The 18,779-nt window shown below is 41.7% G+C and overlaps 1 protein-coding gene and 1 non-coding gene across 2 annotated transcripts; both read left to right on the top strand.

Annotated features, from left to right (window-relative positions):
* The first annotated feature begins 1,407 nt into the window (after positions 1 to 1,407).
* TRNAY-GUA (transfer RNA tyrosine (anticodon GUA)) lies at positions 1,408 to 1,493 on the top strand. Its single transcript is given in 2 exon segments — positions 1,408 to 1,444; positions 1,458 to 1,493. It is a non-coding gene; the product is annotated as a tRNA-Tyr (tRNA).
* A 948-nt stretch (positions 1,494 to 2,441) lies between these two features.
* LOC143889655 (uncharacterized) lies at positions 2,442 to 17,729 on the top strand. Its single transcript, XM_077393934.1, has 7 exons — positions 2,442 to 7,980; positions 8,087 to 8,340; positions 8,964 to 9,114; positions 12,576 to 12,777; positions 12,863 to 13,189; positions 14,096 to 14,787; positions 16,693 to 17,729. The coding sequence occupies exons 1-7, from the start codon at positions 2,830 to 2,832 to the stop codon at positions 17,365 to 17,367; spliced, it is 7,452 nt and encodes a 2,483-aa protein (XP_077250049.1). The 5' UTR covers positions 2,442 to 2,829; the 3' UTR covers positions 17,368 to 17,729.
* Positions 17,730 to 18,779: the final 1,050 nt, after the last annotated feature.

Genomic DNA, 18,779 nt, shown 5'->3' with positions numbered 1-18,779 from the left:
ACTCGTGTCTAAATCAAGGGAAACACCGAGCTTGTTTATAATGACTCAGGATCTAATCATTTTCTTCATGCATTCTTTTTACTCACTTGTTTATTATTTTACTTTCTTACTCACCTTTTTAACATCATTTGATCTACCAATGTTCTGGCAACTCATCTCAAGGCTTCTTTTCATGAGGTAAAACTATTTCATGAACCCATTATTTATATATTTCATTTGGTGGATCTGTTGCTCACACAGATATTGATTTTATTCCAGAAGCCTGTGTCCCTCACACAGGCTTCTGTAACTGTATAATTAATTTCTATGTTTAAAACAACTTGAAGTTTATTTGCTTTTGTTCGCCGCTAGTAGTTGTTTTGCTAAATTTAGTTGCATCTAAATGTCATCTTTCACATTAAAACATGTGCTGGATAGTCCAACAAGAGCAACTCATATTCATCTCTCCTTATGAACTTGCTTATATTTTCTCAACTGGCTGAGCTTCTTCTATTTTATGCTTTCTTCTCTTGCCTATTTATTTTATGCACAGGATGTGTGCATATCATTCCATTCTTTCATTTGGAACACTACCAACATGTTCTATCCTTCACTAACTCTGTTTGGTTGCTGGGGTTTTTTTGTTCTTAGGATTTATGTGGGTGAAGGTTTAGTGGTCACATCAGCTTTTTCTTGCTCACATCAGCAAAATCCTGTCTTGAAAAGGGTGTTCTCTCTCTCTCTCTCTCCAATCATCATAATATCTTTCTCTAATTAATGCTTGTCCCCTCTTTTGTCTCCTACCTTTACCCACATAAATCCCAGGGAAAAAAAAAACCCGGCAACATCTATCCTCCGCTATACGCTACCCATGTATAGCATAATCTGACACAGATATTGAGTGTCGGATTCAGCTAACCTCAGAAAAAAGGATTCGTGGATTCACCAATATATTTTAATTAATTCTAATTTTCATTCTATTACATGCCGGGAAGCAAGAGAGCCTAGCTAGGCCCATCAATGGGACGATCCCGACCGTTGAATTATTGCTGATCCTCAGATGGACAGTAAAAATTAAAATGGACAACTTATCAAAATGAATGTGTAAGACATCTGTTTATCGAATTGTCGGGATCAAAATTCAATAGGGAAGGTACATTTTAATCTGTACTATTGAATGATCAAGACCGTCCATATGGTGCCACTTATTATAGATGGTCCATAGCACGCTTAGGTGTCTACTAATGGAAAATCAAGTGAAATATTACAGACCCATTTGATCAGTGCAAACCATGGCTTATCTATTGTTTGATTCACTAGATGAACGGTTCAGATCAACGAGCAACTATGCTGTACCTGTTGCTCAATAATGCAGCTGAATTAATTTCTTATAGTATAATATAAAATGTCTCAATGCAATAGCAGAAACCGACTTTAGCTCAGTTGGTAGAGCGGAGGACTGTAGTAGTTAAGCTGAAATCCTTAGGTCGCTGGTTCGAATCCGGCAAGTCGGATGATTTTTTTTTTTTTTTACTTTTTCACCATTTTAGGATAGATTGCCCAGAATAAGATATCTTTCGGGATAAGAGTTATCCAATCTTGTCATAAGATATTTTTCAAAATAGTACTTCAAAAAAATAAGGATATGCATGATTCCTATGAAAATGTGGGAGTGAGATTGTACTTGGCTACGGGTGCAACTCGGGTTCATCTAGGGCCAAATAGAAAACTGAAAGGAAAAAACAAAGCATAATCAAAGAAAATCATGAGAAAATTAGAGGACGGAGGTCGGGCCTCAACCTTAACCCAACCTGAAATTAAAAAGGGTCGGCTTTTCTCAACCATGGTTTTAAATTTCGGCCGAGACCGAAATTTGGCGAAATCCGGAATTTTGCGGTTTACCAAATTTCGAGAATTTCGGCCAAACTTTTGACAAAATGAATTTCGGTCCGAAATTTCGAAATGAATTAAATAATATTTTAAATTATTACGAGATTTCGGCCCGAAATTTCGGATTTCTGCCTAGACTGAAATTGGGTCCGGAACCGAAATTTAAAACCTTGTTCCCAACCCAACCTGAGCCAAATTTGGGTTGAACCCGACCCAAGTTGCACCCCTTGTCCTTGTTTTTAATGTAAGTGTTTTTCAGGGATAAAAATTATTTGAATATAACTTATCCAGGAAGACAGGGCAATCAACACAGCTCCATACCCCCATTATTTCCTTGGATTATGTGTCTATAACCCACCTCTGATTGGACCCACCAATTGAACGGCTCAGATCCAATACATCCATACATATAATACACATGTACGTACGAGATGCCAATCATCAATCATACAAACAGAATCAATTATTCCCTATTTATTTTTGTTCGGTAAAGTAAGTGATGATAAGAAAAACCAAAATAACAGTTAATCTAATAAAAACACAACTCCCTTTTTATTAAGTTATATTTTCATCTCTCTCTCTACTGGTTAGGGTTTCCGTGTTCCGAAAAAACGACACCACGACAGAGGTATTCTTCTTATGAACAAAAGAAAAACGAAACCCTAGCTCTTCTTCTTATTCTTCTTTATAGAATAATCGTCTCTTTCTCGGCTCGATTCGTCGTCTTTATTATCAGTTAGGGTTTGATCTTGATCTTTCTTTCGAAAGAAGCTATCTTTCCTCTCTCCCTCTCTCTCTCTCTCTCTCTCTCTCTCTCTCTCTCTCTCGAGTGTTTCTCGTGTTTGTGAATTTCGTATTGTTTTTTTTTTTTTTCTATCGAGGAGAAATCTAGGGTTAGGGTTTGATGCAGTGGTGGAGATCAGAAAGGGATATAATTAGGGTTAAGGATCCGAGACTCCAATGGCCAATCCCAACGTCGGTAGCAAATTCATTTCTGTTAATCTGAATAAATCGTACGGCAAACCGCCGAGCTCTTCGGCGAATAATTCGGGGTTTTCAGGAGGAAATTTAGGGTTTTCGGGAGGAAACCGAGCTCGATCTGGGAATCATGGCGGTGGTGGCGGAGGAGGGATGGTGGTCCTGTCACGATCGCGGAATTCAGTTTCCATTGGTCAGCAAAAGAGCGGACCGAGACTTTCGGTTCCGCCCCCCTTGAATTTACCCTCATTGAGGAAAGAACACGAGAAATTCGATCCCCCAGGAGGTTCCGGTAATGGTGGGAGTACTGGATCTGGATCCGGGCATGGTTCTTCCACCATGGGTTGGACAAAACCTAGGCTGGCCGAGCTGCCCGAGAAAGACATTAGCGTAGATCGGTTAGGAAGAATGAGTGTTGGTGATCAGAGAGTTAGCAGCCCTAGGGACGATCGGGAATTTACCTTATATGGGTCTACGGAAAGTGGAGCGAGAGGGGGTGGTGTTTACATGCCACCCTCTGCTCGGTTGGGGCAACCAATTTCGGCTTCTGCTTCTACTAGGGCTTTTGTTCCGGTGGAGAAAGCAGTGGTTTTGAGAGGGGAGGACTTCCCTTCGTTGCAAGCTACCTTGCCAACCATATCCACACTTGCCCAAAAGCAGAAGGATGTTCTAAATCAGAATCAGAAGTTGAAATCAAGTGAGGAAATGTTAGATGATAATGTAGCTACATCTCATTCACGTTCCTCCCCATTCCGTATGCGTCCTCCGATGCGTTCGTCTCGTCTTACTATCGAAAATGGTTTGGGAGAGAAGGGGGGTTTAAGTCATGTGTCGGGTGGCACGGTGGGGCAATCACGGAAGGAGGGTGGTTTCTTGCCTGGCCCAATGCCGGTTGTTCGTTTGTCTCACACATTGGATTGGGCTGATGACGAGCGTGATACGGGTCTTAGTCTTTTGGACCGAGATAGAGATTATGGATTCTCGAGAAGTGAGGCCATTCGGGAAAGTGAATTTGATATTACGAGGGGTGGGAATGGGATTCCACAACGTTCAGTGGTTCACGATTTTTCGGATGGACGAGTTTCACGTGATGCCGAAGCTGGGAAGGTCCGGGAAGCTCTCAGAGGTGAGAGTTATGGCAGAGATGTAAGAATTCCAAGTAGAGAAGGCAGGGATGGGAACTCATGGAGAGCTGCACCACTTGCAAAAACTGGGTTTAGTGCCCGGGAAGTTGGAGTTGACAAAAATGTAGTTGGTTCACGGTCTTTTATTGTGAACAGAGAAATGAATAAAGACAAGTATGGTGATTCGCCGTACAGAGACAGTGGTCGAAATGATTTTAGCAGCACGATTGGAAGAACTCAGGATTCTAGGTATATGAGGAGAGATTCGGGTTATGGATCATATGGGCAGAATGGGAACCATGTTGCAGATAATGGAAGGGCTAGTGAACATAATATGGGCGGCCATTACGGTGACCACTCGAAACGAAATGGAAGTGATGTATTTCAAAGCAGCTTGATGCCCAAAACCTCGTTTTCTTTGGGTAGCAAGGGACTCCCTGTGAATGATCCGATACTGAATTTTGGTAGAGACAAACGCTCATTCTCGAACAGTGGAAAGCCATACGCGGAAGATGCTTTCGCCAAAGACTTTTCTTCCAGTCCTGTTTTGGATGGGAGAGATCCTTTTACTGGGGGGCTATTTAAGAAGAAGAAAGATGTGCTAAAACAGGAATATTTTCATGACCCTGTTAGGGAGTCTTTTGAGGCAGAACTTGAAAGGGTTCAAAAGATGCAAGAGCAGGAGCGACAACGGATTGCGGAAGAGCAAGCTAGAGCCTTGGAGTTTGCTCAAAAAGAAGAAGAGGAGAGACAGAGAGTGGCCAGGGAAGAGGAGGAGCGGCGGAGAAGACTTGAAGATGAGGCGAGAGAGGCTGCTTGGAGGGCGGAACAGGAGAGGATAGAGGCTGTGAAGAGAGCCGAGGAGCAGAGGATGGCGAGAGAAGAGGAGAGAAGGAAGATTTTTTTGGAGGAAGAACGGAGGAAAGAGGCTGCTAAAAAGAAACTTTTGGAGTTGGAGGCAAGGATTGCACAGAGGCAGAGTGAAGTTACGAAGGACGATAAGTTTTCTAATGTTGCAGGGGATGAAAGAATGCTAGGGCCAGTTCAAAGAGATGTCCAGAGGGTAGCTGATGTTGGGGATTGGGAAGATGGTGAGAGAATGGTGGAAAGGATCACTAGTTCTGCATCGTCAGATTCGTCTGGTTTGAACCGATCTTTTGACACGGGCTCCAGGCCTCATTCGTCCAGGGATGGAAATTCTTCCTTTTTGGACCGAGGAAAGCACACGAATTTCTGGAAGAGGGATGTGTTTGAGAGTGGGAATAACTCGACATTTCTTCCACAAGACCAGGAGAATGGTTACCGGAGCCCAAGGCGAGATGCATTCGGTGGTGGGAAAGTGTTTCCAAGGAAAGAGTACTATGGGGGTCTTGGTGTCACGCCCGCTAGGTTTGCTTCTAAAGGAGGGATGTCTGAACCTCACATGCTGGATGATTTCCCCCATCCAAGAGGGCAGAGGTGGAATTTTTCTGGGGACAGTGATCATTACAATAGGAACACCGAGATCGATCCTGAATTTCCTGAGAATTCCATGGACAAGTTTGGTGATATTGGATGGGGACAAGGTCGTACTCGTGGTAGTTCTCATGCTCCATATGCGGAAAGGTTATTTCATAGCTCCGAGCCTGACGAGTTTCCCTCTTTTGGAAGGTCACGCCATTCCATGAGACAGCCTCGTGTTCTTCCTCCTCCTTCACTGACTCCTATGCACAAAAGTTCCTTCAGAGCTGACATTGAACATTCTGGTTCTTCGTATCAGCATGTGGCAAGGAAAAATGAACACATCATGCAGGGAAGTTATGATAGTGGTTATCATGAGAATGTTGGGCGACCTGGAATAATGGCGGCAGTGCAGGAAAATTCTATTTCTATCCCTCAGGAGCAGACAACTGAGAAGAACACTCCGAGGTGCGACTCGCAGTCCTCACTTTCTGTTTCGAGCCCGCCTAGTTCACCTACTCATCTTTCACATGATGACTTGGATGACTCCGGAGATTCCCCAGTTTTGCCAGCCGCCGATGATGGTGAGCAGATAGATTTATCTGACAATGAACGTGTTGTCTCAACATTGGAAGGTGGGACCACAAGCATTATGATAGCATCGACTTTGGAATCTCCCGGTGAAGATGAGGAATGGGCTATTAGCAACAATGACGAATTGCAGGAGCAAGAAGAGTACGATGAAGAGGAAGACGGGTACCAAGAAGAAGATGAAGTGCATGAGGTGGATGATGACAATCTTGACTTATCCCAAGAGTTTGAAGGTTTGCACACTGAAGAGGAAAATGTAACCGACAAGATGGGTCAGCTGGTTTTGGGTTTTGATGAGGGCGTTGAAGTGGGAATACCAAGCACTGATGAGTTTGAAAGAAATGGGGAAAAGAAAATCGGAATGCAACCAGTTTCTGCTGGCATTGTAACAGAATCAAAATCTTTTGATGGGTTGGTCTGTAATGGAGAGAGTCTTGAAGTGGAGAACAATTTCTCAGAGGACATCGTGGATAGCTCTTCTAAAACTATATCTGAAAACTCAGTGGTCTCTACTAGTTTACTGCCGGAAAGTGTGGAACCATCTAGTTCTGGTATACCATCTCAGCAGCCAATTACATCGGCTGTGAATTTGTCATTGTCCTCTCAGTCGGCCCCACCAATCTTTTCCACTGTTTCTTCTGTTCCAAGTCAGGCCGAGTTACCACCTGTGAACCTGCAGTTTGGTCTGTTTTCGGGCCCACCCTTGATACCATCTCTGGTACCCGCAATTCAAATTGGTTCTATACAGATGCCTCTCCATCTACATCCTCAAGTTGGCCCATCTCTTACTCAAATACACCCTTCTCAGCCTCCTTTCTTCCAGTTTGGCCAGCTGAGGTATACACCACCTATCTCTCAGGGAATTTTGCCATTGGCTCCTCAGACCATGTCTTTTGTGCAGCCCACTGTTTCATCACACTACTCTTTGAACCAAAAACCAGGAAACTCTTTGCATAATGAAGGTGTTCAAGGCTCTTCTACTCAAAGCCCTCGTCCAAAAGATAAAATGTCGTCTGTTACAATGGAGCCAAAGCTAGTGGAACTCTCTCAAGAAAACTCAAGTAAAGAGCTGAATGCACTGCCAGTGACAGCTAGTGCAGGGAATAAAGTCACACCATCTCAGAATGGAACAGAAAGCTCCCTTATTGGCGAAAACAAGACTAGGTCTGAACCGATTTCCCAAGTTACAGACCAAGGCCGTCATTATAGAAATGTGAAGAGGAATTACAGATCTCTTGCTACTAATGGAGATGGGCCAGGTCAGCTGCATACTGAAGCTCAGGCCTTTTCAAGTGAAAGAGGTTTTGTTGGGTCAAGGGCTCCCGGTACAATATCTGGTGGGAAAGGGAAGAGATTTATTTATACCGCCAGGAATAATTCGTCAAGGTCTTTTCCTGTTTCCGAGCCTAGCCGCATAGAGTCTAGTGGCTTTCAGAGGAGGGCTCGACAGAATATCCGAAGGACCGAGTTTCGAGTGAGGGAGAATATTAATAGGAGGCAATCTGATGGCTTAGTTTCAACTGCCTACTACGGGCAGGATGAGAAGGCAAGTTCCAATGGAAAGGTGACACAAACGTCTGTGAGAAGTGGAGTTAAGAAGGATCCCATGTTGAATAAATCGTCCAAGCCCCTGGATGAGTCAGATAGCAATCTAACTTTTGGTTCTTATAGTTCACGTGTTGTTAATTCAGAAAGTAAGATGGACAAAGCATTAGGAAAAGAATCACCCTCAAAGCAGCTCATGCCTGTGGTGGACATATCGGGCTCTGGAGAGGGAAATCTCAAAAGTAATGGAAGTTCTGTAGAGGACGTTGATGTCCCACTACAAAGTGGTATCGTTCGTGTTTTTAAGCAGCCAGGCATTGAAACCCCTAGCGATGAAGATGACTTCATTGAGGTCAGATCTAAGAGGCAGATGTTAAATGATCGCCGAGAGCAGAGGGAAAAGGAAATTAAGGCCAAGTCAAGAGTCGTAAAGGTAATATTCGCTTTTGTATCTGGTAGTGTATTTCATGGTTTTGTCTGACTTTACTGTTCTCATTATAAATGTTGCTTGATTTGTACACTTGATTACCCCATGCCAGGCAGCTCGGAAACCTCGCTCTATATCCCAAACTACAGTGGTTTTGTCCAATTCAATTAAAGTGCCAACGGCGTTGGGTGATGAAATGTTACGTGGTGTTCGTAATGAGGCTGCTGTTGCTGATGGAAGGGGCTTAAATAATGGTGAAGTGTCAGCTGGATTTGCTACCAGTATAGCATCTCCGCCTCTTCCACCAATTGGCACCCCTGCAGTGAACATGGATAACCAGGCTGATATAAGATCCCACAGTAGGACGTATGTCCAGAGACTTATTCTATATTTTTTTTTCCGGTAGAGATAACAACATATTTGTTATAGGGTTGCAACTCGGGTTGGGTTGGATCGGGTTGAGGCCAACCCTAGCCCAACCCAAGATAGCATTTCCTCAACCCTAACCCGAGCCATCCCGAGCCTTGGGCTGAGGATGATCAACCCTAACCCAACCCGCCTCTAAATCTCTCAACCCTAACCCAACCCATCTAACCTGAAATCGGGTCGGGTTGGGTTCGGGAAAATAAAAGGAGAAAATACAACCCAAAGAAAATCAAGATGAAATTAGAGGATGGAGGTTGGTTCTGGTAGGGTCAGGTTGCCAAGGCCTCAACCCTAACCCAACCCAAAATTAAATTGGGTTGGCTTTACCCAACCCTAACCCAACCCAACCCGAGGAAATGCCAACTCAACCTGAGACAAAATCTGGTTGAACCCATCGGGTTCGGGTTGAGCCCGACCCAAGTTTTTTTTTTTGTTTGAAAATAAAGCCCGACCCAAGTTGCACCCCAAATTTGTTAGAAGCGAATGCCTAGCTAGTAGCTACTTATGACTCATAGATGCAGGATTCTTTCCAGGATTATGTTTCTAATGCTGATATTCTATAGGTCGCCTCCGATGAGCTCTGTTCCTGTTCCTGTCATATCTGGTGGTGGGATGAACCTTGTTCCGGGCTTAGCATTTGAATCCAAAAATGCGGCTCTAGATGATGTTCCTATTGCCTTGAGCTCTTGGGGCAATGTGCACATCAGTCAGCAGGTATTATGAATGCTTATATATGATTTTTTTTTTCCGCTTGCCAACTTGAGATTTTATTTGATTTCTCAAATTATTTCATATTTTTAAGAACTCCCAACATATTTGATTTGGCTCCTAGCTTGCAGCATGCTTGGTAAATGTCTCTTTGGATAGTTTGGCTGTACCCTCATACATAACCAGCATGTGATGGTTGTTTGAGTCTATATTTGCTCGTTGTCGGTTTGTTCTCTTTCTTTCTTTGGTTGTTTTCTTAGTTTGTGTTTGATAGTGTGTTGTGTGTCTCTTTGCTAGTCACGTACTACACGTGTGTTCATGTGTATCACTTTGCGATCGGATATTGGAGAATGTCACCAACGGCTTGGATCTCGAGGAAACAAAACATTAAGTAGTTACCCGTGAGCTTTTTCCAGCTTAGGAATGCTGCTCTAGGTTTCTTCTACATTTTCTCTTGGCATCCTATATGATGTTGGAGCTATGTTCATAACAAATATATTTAGTGTCTTTATTTTTCTAGGTGTAGATATAAATTTCTTTTTTCATTTTTTTGAATGGTTGGGAGATTCATTAATATAAGGACCGAGATGGTCCAATACAACGAACAAAGAGAAACAAAAATAAACCAAGAACATCAGCAAAGGATAAAATAAAGCGAAAATCACGGCGAGAGGACATTGAAAAGCTCCAGTGCTTTCAAGTTGACACCACGTCTAGCTAAATTATCCGTGGAGCCATTAGCGGATCTATGAACATGGTTGAAACATAGCAATGCGGAACCCACAATGTCTTGAGTTTCGTCAAAGAAAGAGGCAAATCGCCACGGGCAGGCATGTGTCCCCCTTGGCCACCTAATCACACTAAGGGAATCCCCTTCCATTATCACCCAATCGAAATTTTCTCCTGCCAATAATCGTAATCTTTACAGTGCTGCACGGACCTCTGCCTCATGGGAATCAACAAACCCAATGGGACTTGCAAATGCCCATCGAACCAACGCAGAATCGTCTCTAAGAACTCCAATCCCTGCTGGCCCGGGGTTGCCCAAACTAGAACCGTCAAAGTTAAGCTTTAAGAAGCCAGAAGCCGGCGGTTCCCAAGCTTGAACAATCAAAGGCCGAGCTTCTGAAGCACTACACACTTCCCTCCAACCATTCCATAGATCGAACTTGAAGCAAGGAACCACCTTAACCCAAGAAATTGTCAAAGCAATTGCCTTCAAAAGAAGATGAGATGATTTTTTTACCACACCCTTAAATATGCGAGCATTTCTCTCTTTCCATAAAACCCATATAACCGCAAGGAAAGAAACATTCCACAAGATTCTTCCTTTAATTCTCCAAGGAGCCATCTGCCAACTTTCCAAAACCTCAACCAGGTGCAAGGGAAACGCCCAAGAGACACCGAATCTTCTCAAGATTCCACCCCAAATCTCTCTAGAGATCCGACAATGAATCAAAAGATGATCCATTGATTCACCACCTCTAAGCAAAGGGGACAATGATCAATAATCAAGAAATTACGCTTTTGCAGGATATCCACCGTTTAAATACTCTCGCGAAGAGCGGCCCATCCAAAAACAAAAACCCTGTGAGGATTTGTTTTTTCATTTGTTCTCTTTTCTCTTTGTATAGTAGGTTGGCAATGCTTTCTTCTTTATTTCAAATCTTCTTCGTGAAACGATTTTGAGTTTTCTTTTTTCATCTGTTCCTGTCTCTTTGTATAGCAGGCAGGGTTTTAAATTTCGGTTTCGGAATGAAATTTCATCTGAAATCTTGTAAAATCGCTAAAACGTTTCACTACTAAATCATGACCGTAAGCCTAGTAAGATTTTTCATCACTGGTTTTTCTTTTTTAGAAACATCTTGAAGGAATCTCATGTTTCTTCTCTTTTCTCTGAGTGGAGTTGATTTTTGTCAGGGTTTCTTTTGAAAGTTCTTTGTTTGTTTATATAAAAAGTTACATGCTTGGCATATTTCGACCGTAACATTAATGAAATCCCAAAATTTCGCGTAAAATTCCAAATTTTAAGACGAAATTCCAAAATTTCGAGCGAAATCTTATATTTTTTTGAATCTAAATGGATTTGTTTTTGATAGCGGCCAGAATCGAAACATTTCTGTCGAAACAACATGTTTTGGCTGGAATTTAAAGCCATGATAGAAGTTTGACTATTTTTTCTTTTTATTTTTAAAACTTCTTTGTGATACAATTGTGTTTTGTAGGATACACAATATATGCACTTCTCTGTGGAAAGCAATCAAAATAGAGTCTCTAAATGTAGCATGGTTCACATCACTTACTAATTATATGTGGATGCTTTAACCTACATATCCTTACATTTTTGTGTCTATGTATAGACTCTAGATACATTATACATTATATTTATCTTGTATGTGTCTATGTATAGACTATAAATACATCATACATTATATTTATCTTCTCTGGAGTTGGCGCCTTTATGCATTTTTCATTAGTCAAAATACTATAATTGGTCTAGTTTGTTAATGTTATTCATCTTATGTATGAAAATCCAAGATCTTCTAGACCTGTTAACTTATTCTGTTCCATATTGCATAATTTGGGTTGAATTAAAGCCAGTGATTTCTGTCTGTTTCTGAGGTGGTAATGATAGCTTTTTGCACCTGGACTCTAAAAGAAGTGGTTACAACTCATGCAGAAAAAAAAGGTGATTAAAACACACATTTAGCGTTTGCCGTTTGTTTCTGGACTATTACAAAAATGTTGATAGTATTGCAGAAACAAAGGGATATTGAGCTGCTACTGCAGTAAAAAGAACCCCTTACGAAAAGATGATGAGAAAAGTTAGAGAAAAGTAATCTTCCCCAATCAGTCCTACATCAATATCATATCAAAGAATCTTGTAACTAGAGTAAAGTTGGTCTGTGGGGCAAGATTTTCCCTTTTTTGTGTTTCCATTTTTTTTCTTGTCATTAAAATTTCTCAATGCTGACAGGAAACTGATGTAAACTGTGCAATTTAGACTAAATAGCATTCTCAACCTAGCCAATTTTAGACCTGCTGATGCTCTAATCCTTCAAAGCTTAGCCATATTTTAGACCGTCCAGTCATAGGCCAAGGTTTACACCACGGCTTGATAAATCCCCGAGTTAATTGTCGTCTCCCTTATCTCTTGGCCGAGTTCTCACTTGAGTCCGAGTTTTATTCTACGAAGTACTTCAGAACTCCATTGACCTGTCCTGAGTTAATGAAAATACGGCCTCAGTCAATCATTAACTCTCCCATATTCTCTTCCTTTTACACTCTGCCGAGTTTTCGTTTAGTCAAAGTCGTGAAACACTGGTTTACAATAGTCATTGATGAAAATAAATAACAGATTTTACAATACTCATTTGGATATACCGAGTTTTAAGCTTTTCTGAAACCTATGTATACCTTTTTTTCCTGAAAAATGTAATGTAATTGACCCTTTTTTTTTTCTTCAGGTGATGTCCTTGACCCAGACTCAACTTGACGAGGCTATGAAGCCTGCACGATTTGATACACACGTTACCCCAATTGGTGATCATTCCAGCATGGTGCTAGATACTGGCAAGCAATCAGCGTCAATCTTGTCACAGGACAAATCATTTTCTTCCTCGACAAGCCCTCTCAATTCCCTGCTTGCTGGAGAGAAGATTCAATTTGGTTAGCATTTTTCAACCACATCCAAAATCTTCACTTAAGTGTCTTGTTTTGTTGTTTTTTGAACAATAAATGTTGTTGTACTCAGGTGCTGTTACATCTCCAACCATTCTCCAACCCAGCAGCCGCACTGTCTCAAATGCGATTGGCCCGTCAGGTGGCTCATGTAGTAGGTCAGAGGTTTCAACAGATCACAATTTTTCTGCACCTGGAAGTGATTGTACGATGTTTCTCGATAAAGAGAAGATCGCGGACGAATGTTGTGATCATCTAGAAGATCCTGAGGCTGAAGCCGCTGCTTCGGCGGTTGCCGTTGCTGCTATTAGTAGTGATGAGCCAGTTGGGAGTGCATGCTCTGCGTCTGTTTTGGATACCAAAAGCTTTGGTGGTGCAGATGATGCCGGGTTACCTTCAGGTGGGAAAAGAATTCTTGCAACTGTAACAATCAAACAAAACTTTTTGACCTTAGTCACAAATATTGATTTTATGAATTTCTCGGCAAAGGAAAATCTCAGAATATATTAATTTTGTTATTTTTCGGGTTTATATCAGGGAAAATGATAAAAATAAAATTATTGAAAAATATATAAAATATATAAAAATATATAAATTGAGCAGAATATAAAGGGTGATGATAAATTCGCACCCCCTGTAGGATAATTTGCACCCTTTCAATGTGAATTTATGTGGCCAACTTTAACGCTTTTTCATGTTAAAAAGGGTGCGAATTATCCTACGCGGGTGCGAATTTATCATCGCCCAATATAAAATATAAAATAGGCAACTGAACTCACCTTGTCTCATATACTTCAACAGAAGCCCAATGGCTGCTGAGAGCTTTTTGTGAATTGTAACAGCTTTTTGAATATATACGACAAGATGAGTTTGCGCATATTGTCAAAACATGGTTGTGCCAAAATCAGTTGCCTATAAAATATCGTGATATTACAAGTGAAAATATCAGTATATTTTTAAATTCTTGGGATTATTTCAGGATCTTATCATTTTATCAAAATGTCGTGATAAAATTGCTATATTTTGAAAGGGAAATGGTATCAGCACAACCATATTTTGATATTTGCACAAACCCAGCTGTCATTTGGTATTTAAAGATCTTTCAAAAGGCGATTACATTTCCCAAAAAGCTCTCACCAGCCAATTAAAGTAGAAAAGACAGCTGGGTTTGTGCAAATATCAAAATCTGGTCGTGCTGGCAACATTTCCCATTTTGAAAATATCGGAGATATTTGTGACAGTTTGTGACCGCTACACGCCAATGCTATTTGTTTTATTACTGTATTGAAGTATGAATCTTTGGCAGGTGTGGCAGGCAGTGGGCATTTGTCTAGTCAATCAAGAAGCGAAGAGTCCCTAACAGTGGCTCTTCCAGCTGATCTTTCCGTGGAGACTCCATCACTCTCTTTATGGCCACCGTTACCCAGTCCGCATAATTCTTCCACCCCACTGCTATCCCCCTTCCATGGGGCACCACCTACCCATTTCCCTTGCTATGAGATGAACCCTATGTTAGGGGGCACTATTTTTGCATTTGGGCCACATGATGACTCTGCTAGTACCCAACCACAATCACAAAAGAATAGCACTTCACGTGGTGGGCCACCGCTTGGAGCGTGGCAACAGTGCCATTCTGGCGTGGACTCCTTCTATGGCCCACCGACCGGATTTTCCGGCCCTTTCATTAGCCCTCCTGGAGGTATTCAAGGACCTCCTCACATGGTTGTCTACAACCATTTTGCACCTGTTGGACAGTTTGGGCAGGTCGGCTTAAGCTTCATGGGAACCACTTACATTCCTTCTGGGAAACAACCCGATTGGAAGCATACACCTGTATCTTCCGCAGTGAGTATTAGTGAGGGTGACATCAATAATCTAAATATGGTTTCTGGTCAGCGGAATCCTCCTGGCATGCCAGCTGTCCAGCATCTGGCCCCCGGGTCACCTCTCATGCCAATGCCTTCTCCTTTGTCCATGTTCGACACGTCTCCATTCCAGGTAGGTTTTTTTGTTCCATTTTGTAAACCTATTGCTACTTTAAATCATGGTTTAAAATTTCGGCCGAAATATGTCGGTTTCGATTGAAGGCGACACGAGATTCACATAGAATTGGAATATTACAAGATTTCGTTGAAATTTTGCCTAAATTTCAACTGAAATTTTGTTTTCACGCTTATTTAGAAGATTTCCACCGAAATTTTAAAGATTTCTACCAAAATTTAAAGATTTCCATTGAAAATTTAAAGTTTTTCACCAAAATTGCTGAAATTTTCACTGATTTTAAAATACAGGAAATTTTAACTGAATTTTACATGTTTTCGGTCGAAATTTCCACTGAAACCGAAATATTTCGATTTCGGTGGTGGCTACACCGAAACCGAAATTTAAAACCTTGCTTTAAATGCAGCAAACTGTAGTTATAATTTCTTCCCTGTAGTTATGACTCAAACAATATCACTCAAAACTTGAGCATACTTTCAGATTTACCTGATTTTTTTTTTGAAAATTGACAAATATATTCATACTAGCAAAATTTACAATGGGGACCAGTAGTCCCAACAGATTTACATAGTATGAATTGCCCCATTCTCCTTGGCCCAAAAGAAAAACCCATTACCCCTTACATTACCCAATAGCCTCAAATGTATCGAATCCAACAAAAAGTGCCATATTTGTGGGGCCCACCAAGTCAAGATCGTGACCTGCCACGTCACACAGACTTCTTCGCCACATTCCAGCTGGCGAATTCGATTTTAAAAAATCCCGCTCGAAGGTGTAGAGCTATTGTGCGCCCTTAACCGTGCACGATAGCCAACCAGCCAACAGCATCATTCGATCTCCGGCTGCCTCCACTTTGTACCACCACCACACTGGCAGCTCCCCATTAAAAATATATCTGTTCCTTCCACCATCTTCTCCAATTCTTACTTCCACCAACCCAAAAATTAGAATCCTCCTCCTAACTAGAATCAAATCAATCAGTTCCCATCCGAAAGTATACTCCAAGCCCTACCCCTAACAATTATAATACTCCCCTCTTCCTCCCCCCTTCAAACTCTAATCTCCAAACCCTAACCCTAACGACTATAATACTCCCCTCATCCTTCCCCCCTCAAACCCTAATCTCCATACCCTAACCCTAACGACTATGATACTCCCGTCATCATCCTTCCCCTTTCAAACCCTAATCTTCAAACCATAACCCTAACGACCATAATACTCCCCTCCTCCGCTTCCTCCTTCTCCTTCAAACCCTAACCCTACATGGCTACTAATGCGTTTCATTGCCGCCGTCTGCAACCTCTCTCACCTCCACATCCAATCTCCTCCTTTTCCCCTAAATCCGGCTACTCTTTTCCTTACTTAGGTCCCTTCCACAGCCTCCGACGACTCCCCAACCCACTTTCTCTATCAACCCTAACCAGATCTGGCCGTTTCACTATTAAATCCTGCCTTCTCAAGCCCAGATCCGGCCATTCCTCACCTCCAGCCACCATCTCTGCAATTCCTACGAGATCTGCCCATCTCTGGGCAACTTCCGACCACCATCTTCTCCCTTGCCCAGAGAGAGAGAGAGAGAGAGAGAGAGAGAGATAAATTCAAAAAACCAACATCGTATTAAACTTGAATTTTTCCCGTCCCATTTTTTTTTTTGCCGAATCACGTTTTGCTATTTATGGTTATGATAGTATCACTTAAAATTTAAGAACACTTTCAGATTTACTTGATTCATGTTGTTAGTTATGGTGTTCTGTTATTTTTTATTGTAAAAATGATAAAATGTTAGCTTCATAGTGATAGTTCCATTCTTGCTGTTTTCCTCATTGTTAGACTTTCCATACGTTCTTGTTTACATTAGCACATTAAGTGCTTGACAATGAGTCAAACCTGCTGTTGTTTCAGTCATCCACCGACATACCGGTGCAAGCTCGCTGGTCTCACATTCCTGCAACCCTTCATTCTGTTCCACTTCCGATGCCACCACTACAACATGTAGAAGGTCTTCCATCACAATTCAACCATGGATTCTCAATGGAGTCAGCTACTGGTAAGAGGTTCCACGAGCCCCGATCCTCGATGCCCCCAGATAGTGCTAGGAATTTCTCCATGACAACAGAATCCACTACCCAATTCCCAGATGAACTGGGTCTGGTGGACCCATCAAACCCTGCCACTTCCCATGTTTCTACCACCAGGCCCGGATCATACAACTCTTCAAATGCGAACACTAACGTGCAAAACATTGCAAAGAGCTCATCCAGAAGTACTTCTGCGAACCCAAGTGAGAATGGGCCTGTTGGTAATAACACCACTAGTATGAGCTCTGCATTCAGGACTCAAACTGTTCAGCCGAATCCTTCAAGTCAGCATTACCTTCATCCAATTGGGTATACAGATCAGAGAGTAGGTGGAGGTGGGGTCTCTCAGAAGGTCAGTTCTGGAGGCGAATGGCCCCGCAGGATGGGATTTCAAGGAAGGAACCAGACTTCTGGGACGGAGAAGAACATTGTTGCTCCCAAGATGAAACAAATTTATGTGCCTAAACCAAGCACAAGTGGGACTTCAACAACTCTTTGAGCCGACACATCAAAGATTTGATTCGAAGAGGTTTGAGTTGAGTCCATTGGCAACCCGTTGGGGCGTTTGCGAAACTTGGGTTGGGGGTTGCTATGCTTATTCAATGGCTGTTTTGATTATTAACTGGAACCATGAGTCCTTCATTGTCTTGTGTGTTTTAGAGAGATGAGAGGAGAATCTTATAGGGGAGCAGGTAGACCTAAGGACAATGGTGTTTCTTGGTGTTGTATAAGGATGTATTTGTGTGGCTCCATCTCTTTATTGTTTTTGTTTGGGTGCAAAGCAAGTTGCTTGCTGTATGAAATCCAGCAGATATTACATAACAGTTATTATTAATGATAAGTCATTTTTGTTGTTGTTTCCCTTTGGGGTTTCTCTTCTTTATGCTATTATTTCAGATGATATATATGAGCCTTTTGTGGCCCCAGAATTTCTGTAGATCAGATCTCACTTCTTTTTGGGTCTTATTAAAGAGATGTAGTAGTTTTTTCTGTTCTTGTGCATACAGCCCTCACTTCAATCATTTCTATTATTCTAGAAATGACCCCCTCTAGGTTCCATATTCACAAACCCTATATGAATATTGAACATGCAGATGATATATGCACCCCATGTTTTGATTGTGGCACTTAGAAGACAACTTTTTAAACACTTCCCCCCACAATTTCACAAATGGGTTGCAAAGCAAAACTCTTTTTTCAAAAGATTTTGTATTAGACATGAAAGTAACATTTAGGTAATGTCACAGTCACAAACATATAGACTTACTCATAAATCCACTTTTCAAATTTGCAATTTGCACACCTCAAAGATCAACTTCCTTCCACAAATGGCTTTAATTCACGACTGTAGGGTTCTAGGTGAGAAAGCTTTCCCTTGCATCCAACATTCAATTTGCCAATCCCATATATACCCTTCAGGTGTACATTTCCAACAGCAGTTGGGAAGCGCTTTTAAAATGTATTACCTGTGGAGACTTCGAAGAGATAAAATGGAAAGTTACATAGCTGTTTTTCTCTCTTTGATTTTGAAACCTGTGGAGACTTCGAAGAGATAAAATGGAAAGTTACATAGCTGTTTTTCTCTCTTTGATTTTGAAATTTTGAACGTGAGATCACTTTTTTCAAGTTTTGGTTTTTCTCTTGAGTAGATAGGAGAGACTGAAAGTGGTCGGTGAAGACTCATTTCTTGGCTCGTGTTCTTTTCTTCTTGACTAGAGAAGGTGAGTTGGTTCTTGGTTTCCTCTCCAATCGTTTCCTTTTGTAATATATAAAATGGGAGTTTTCTTTGTATGAAGGAGTTTGAGAGAGGGATGCATCCAAGGAAGGTATAAATATGGTTATGGGATTGTTAGATACCTAACCAATACGACAAAGGCACCGGCGCTGATGGAACGCATTAGGCTAGGCCCT

Source organism: Tasmannia lanceolata, unplaced genomic scaffold, assembly GCF_043159265.1.
Source record: "Tasmannia lanceolata isolate RefF3 unplaced genomic scaffold, GAP_Taslan_0.1 ptg000013l, whole genome shotgun sequence".
NCBI lineage: Eukaryota > Viridiplantae > Streptophyta > Magnoliopsida > Canellales > Winteraceae > Tasmannia > Tasmannia lanceolata.
This window is presented reverse-complemented; position numbering and strand designations above follow the sequence as displayed.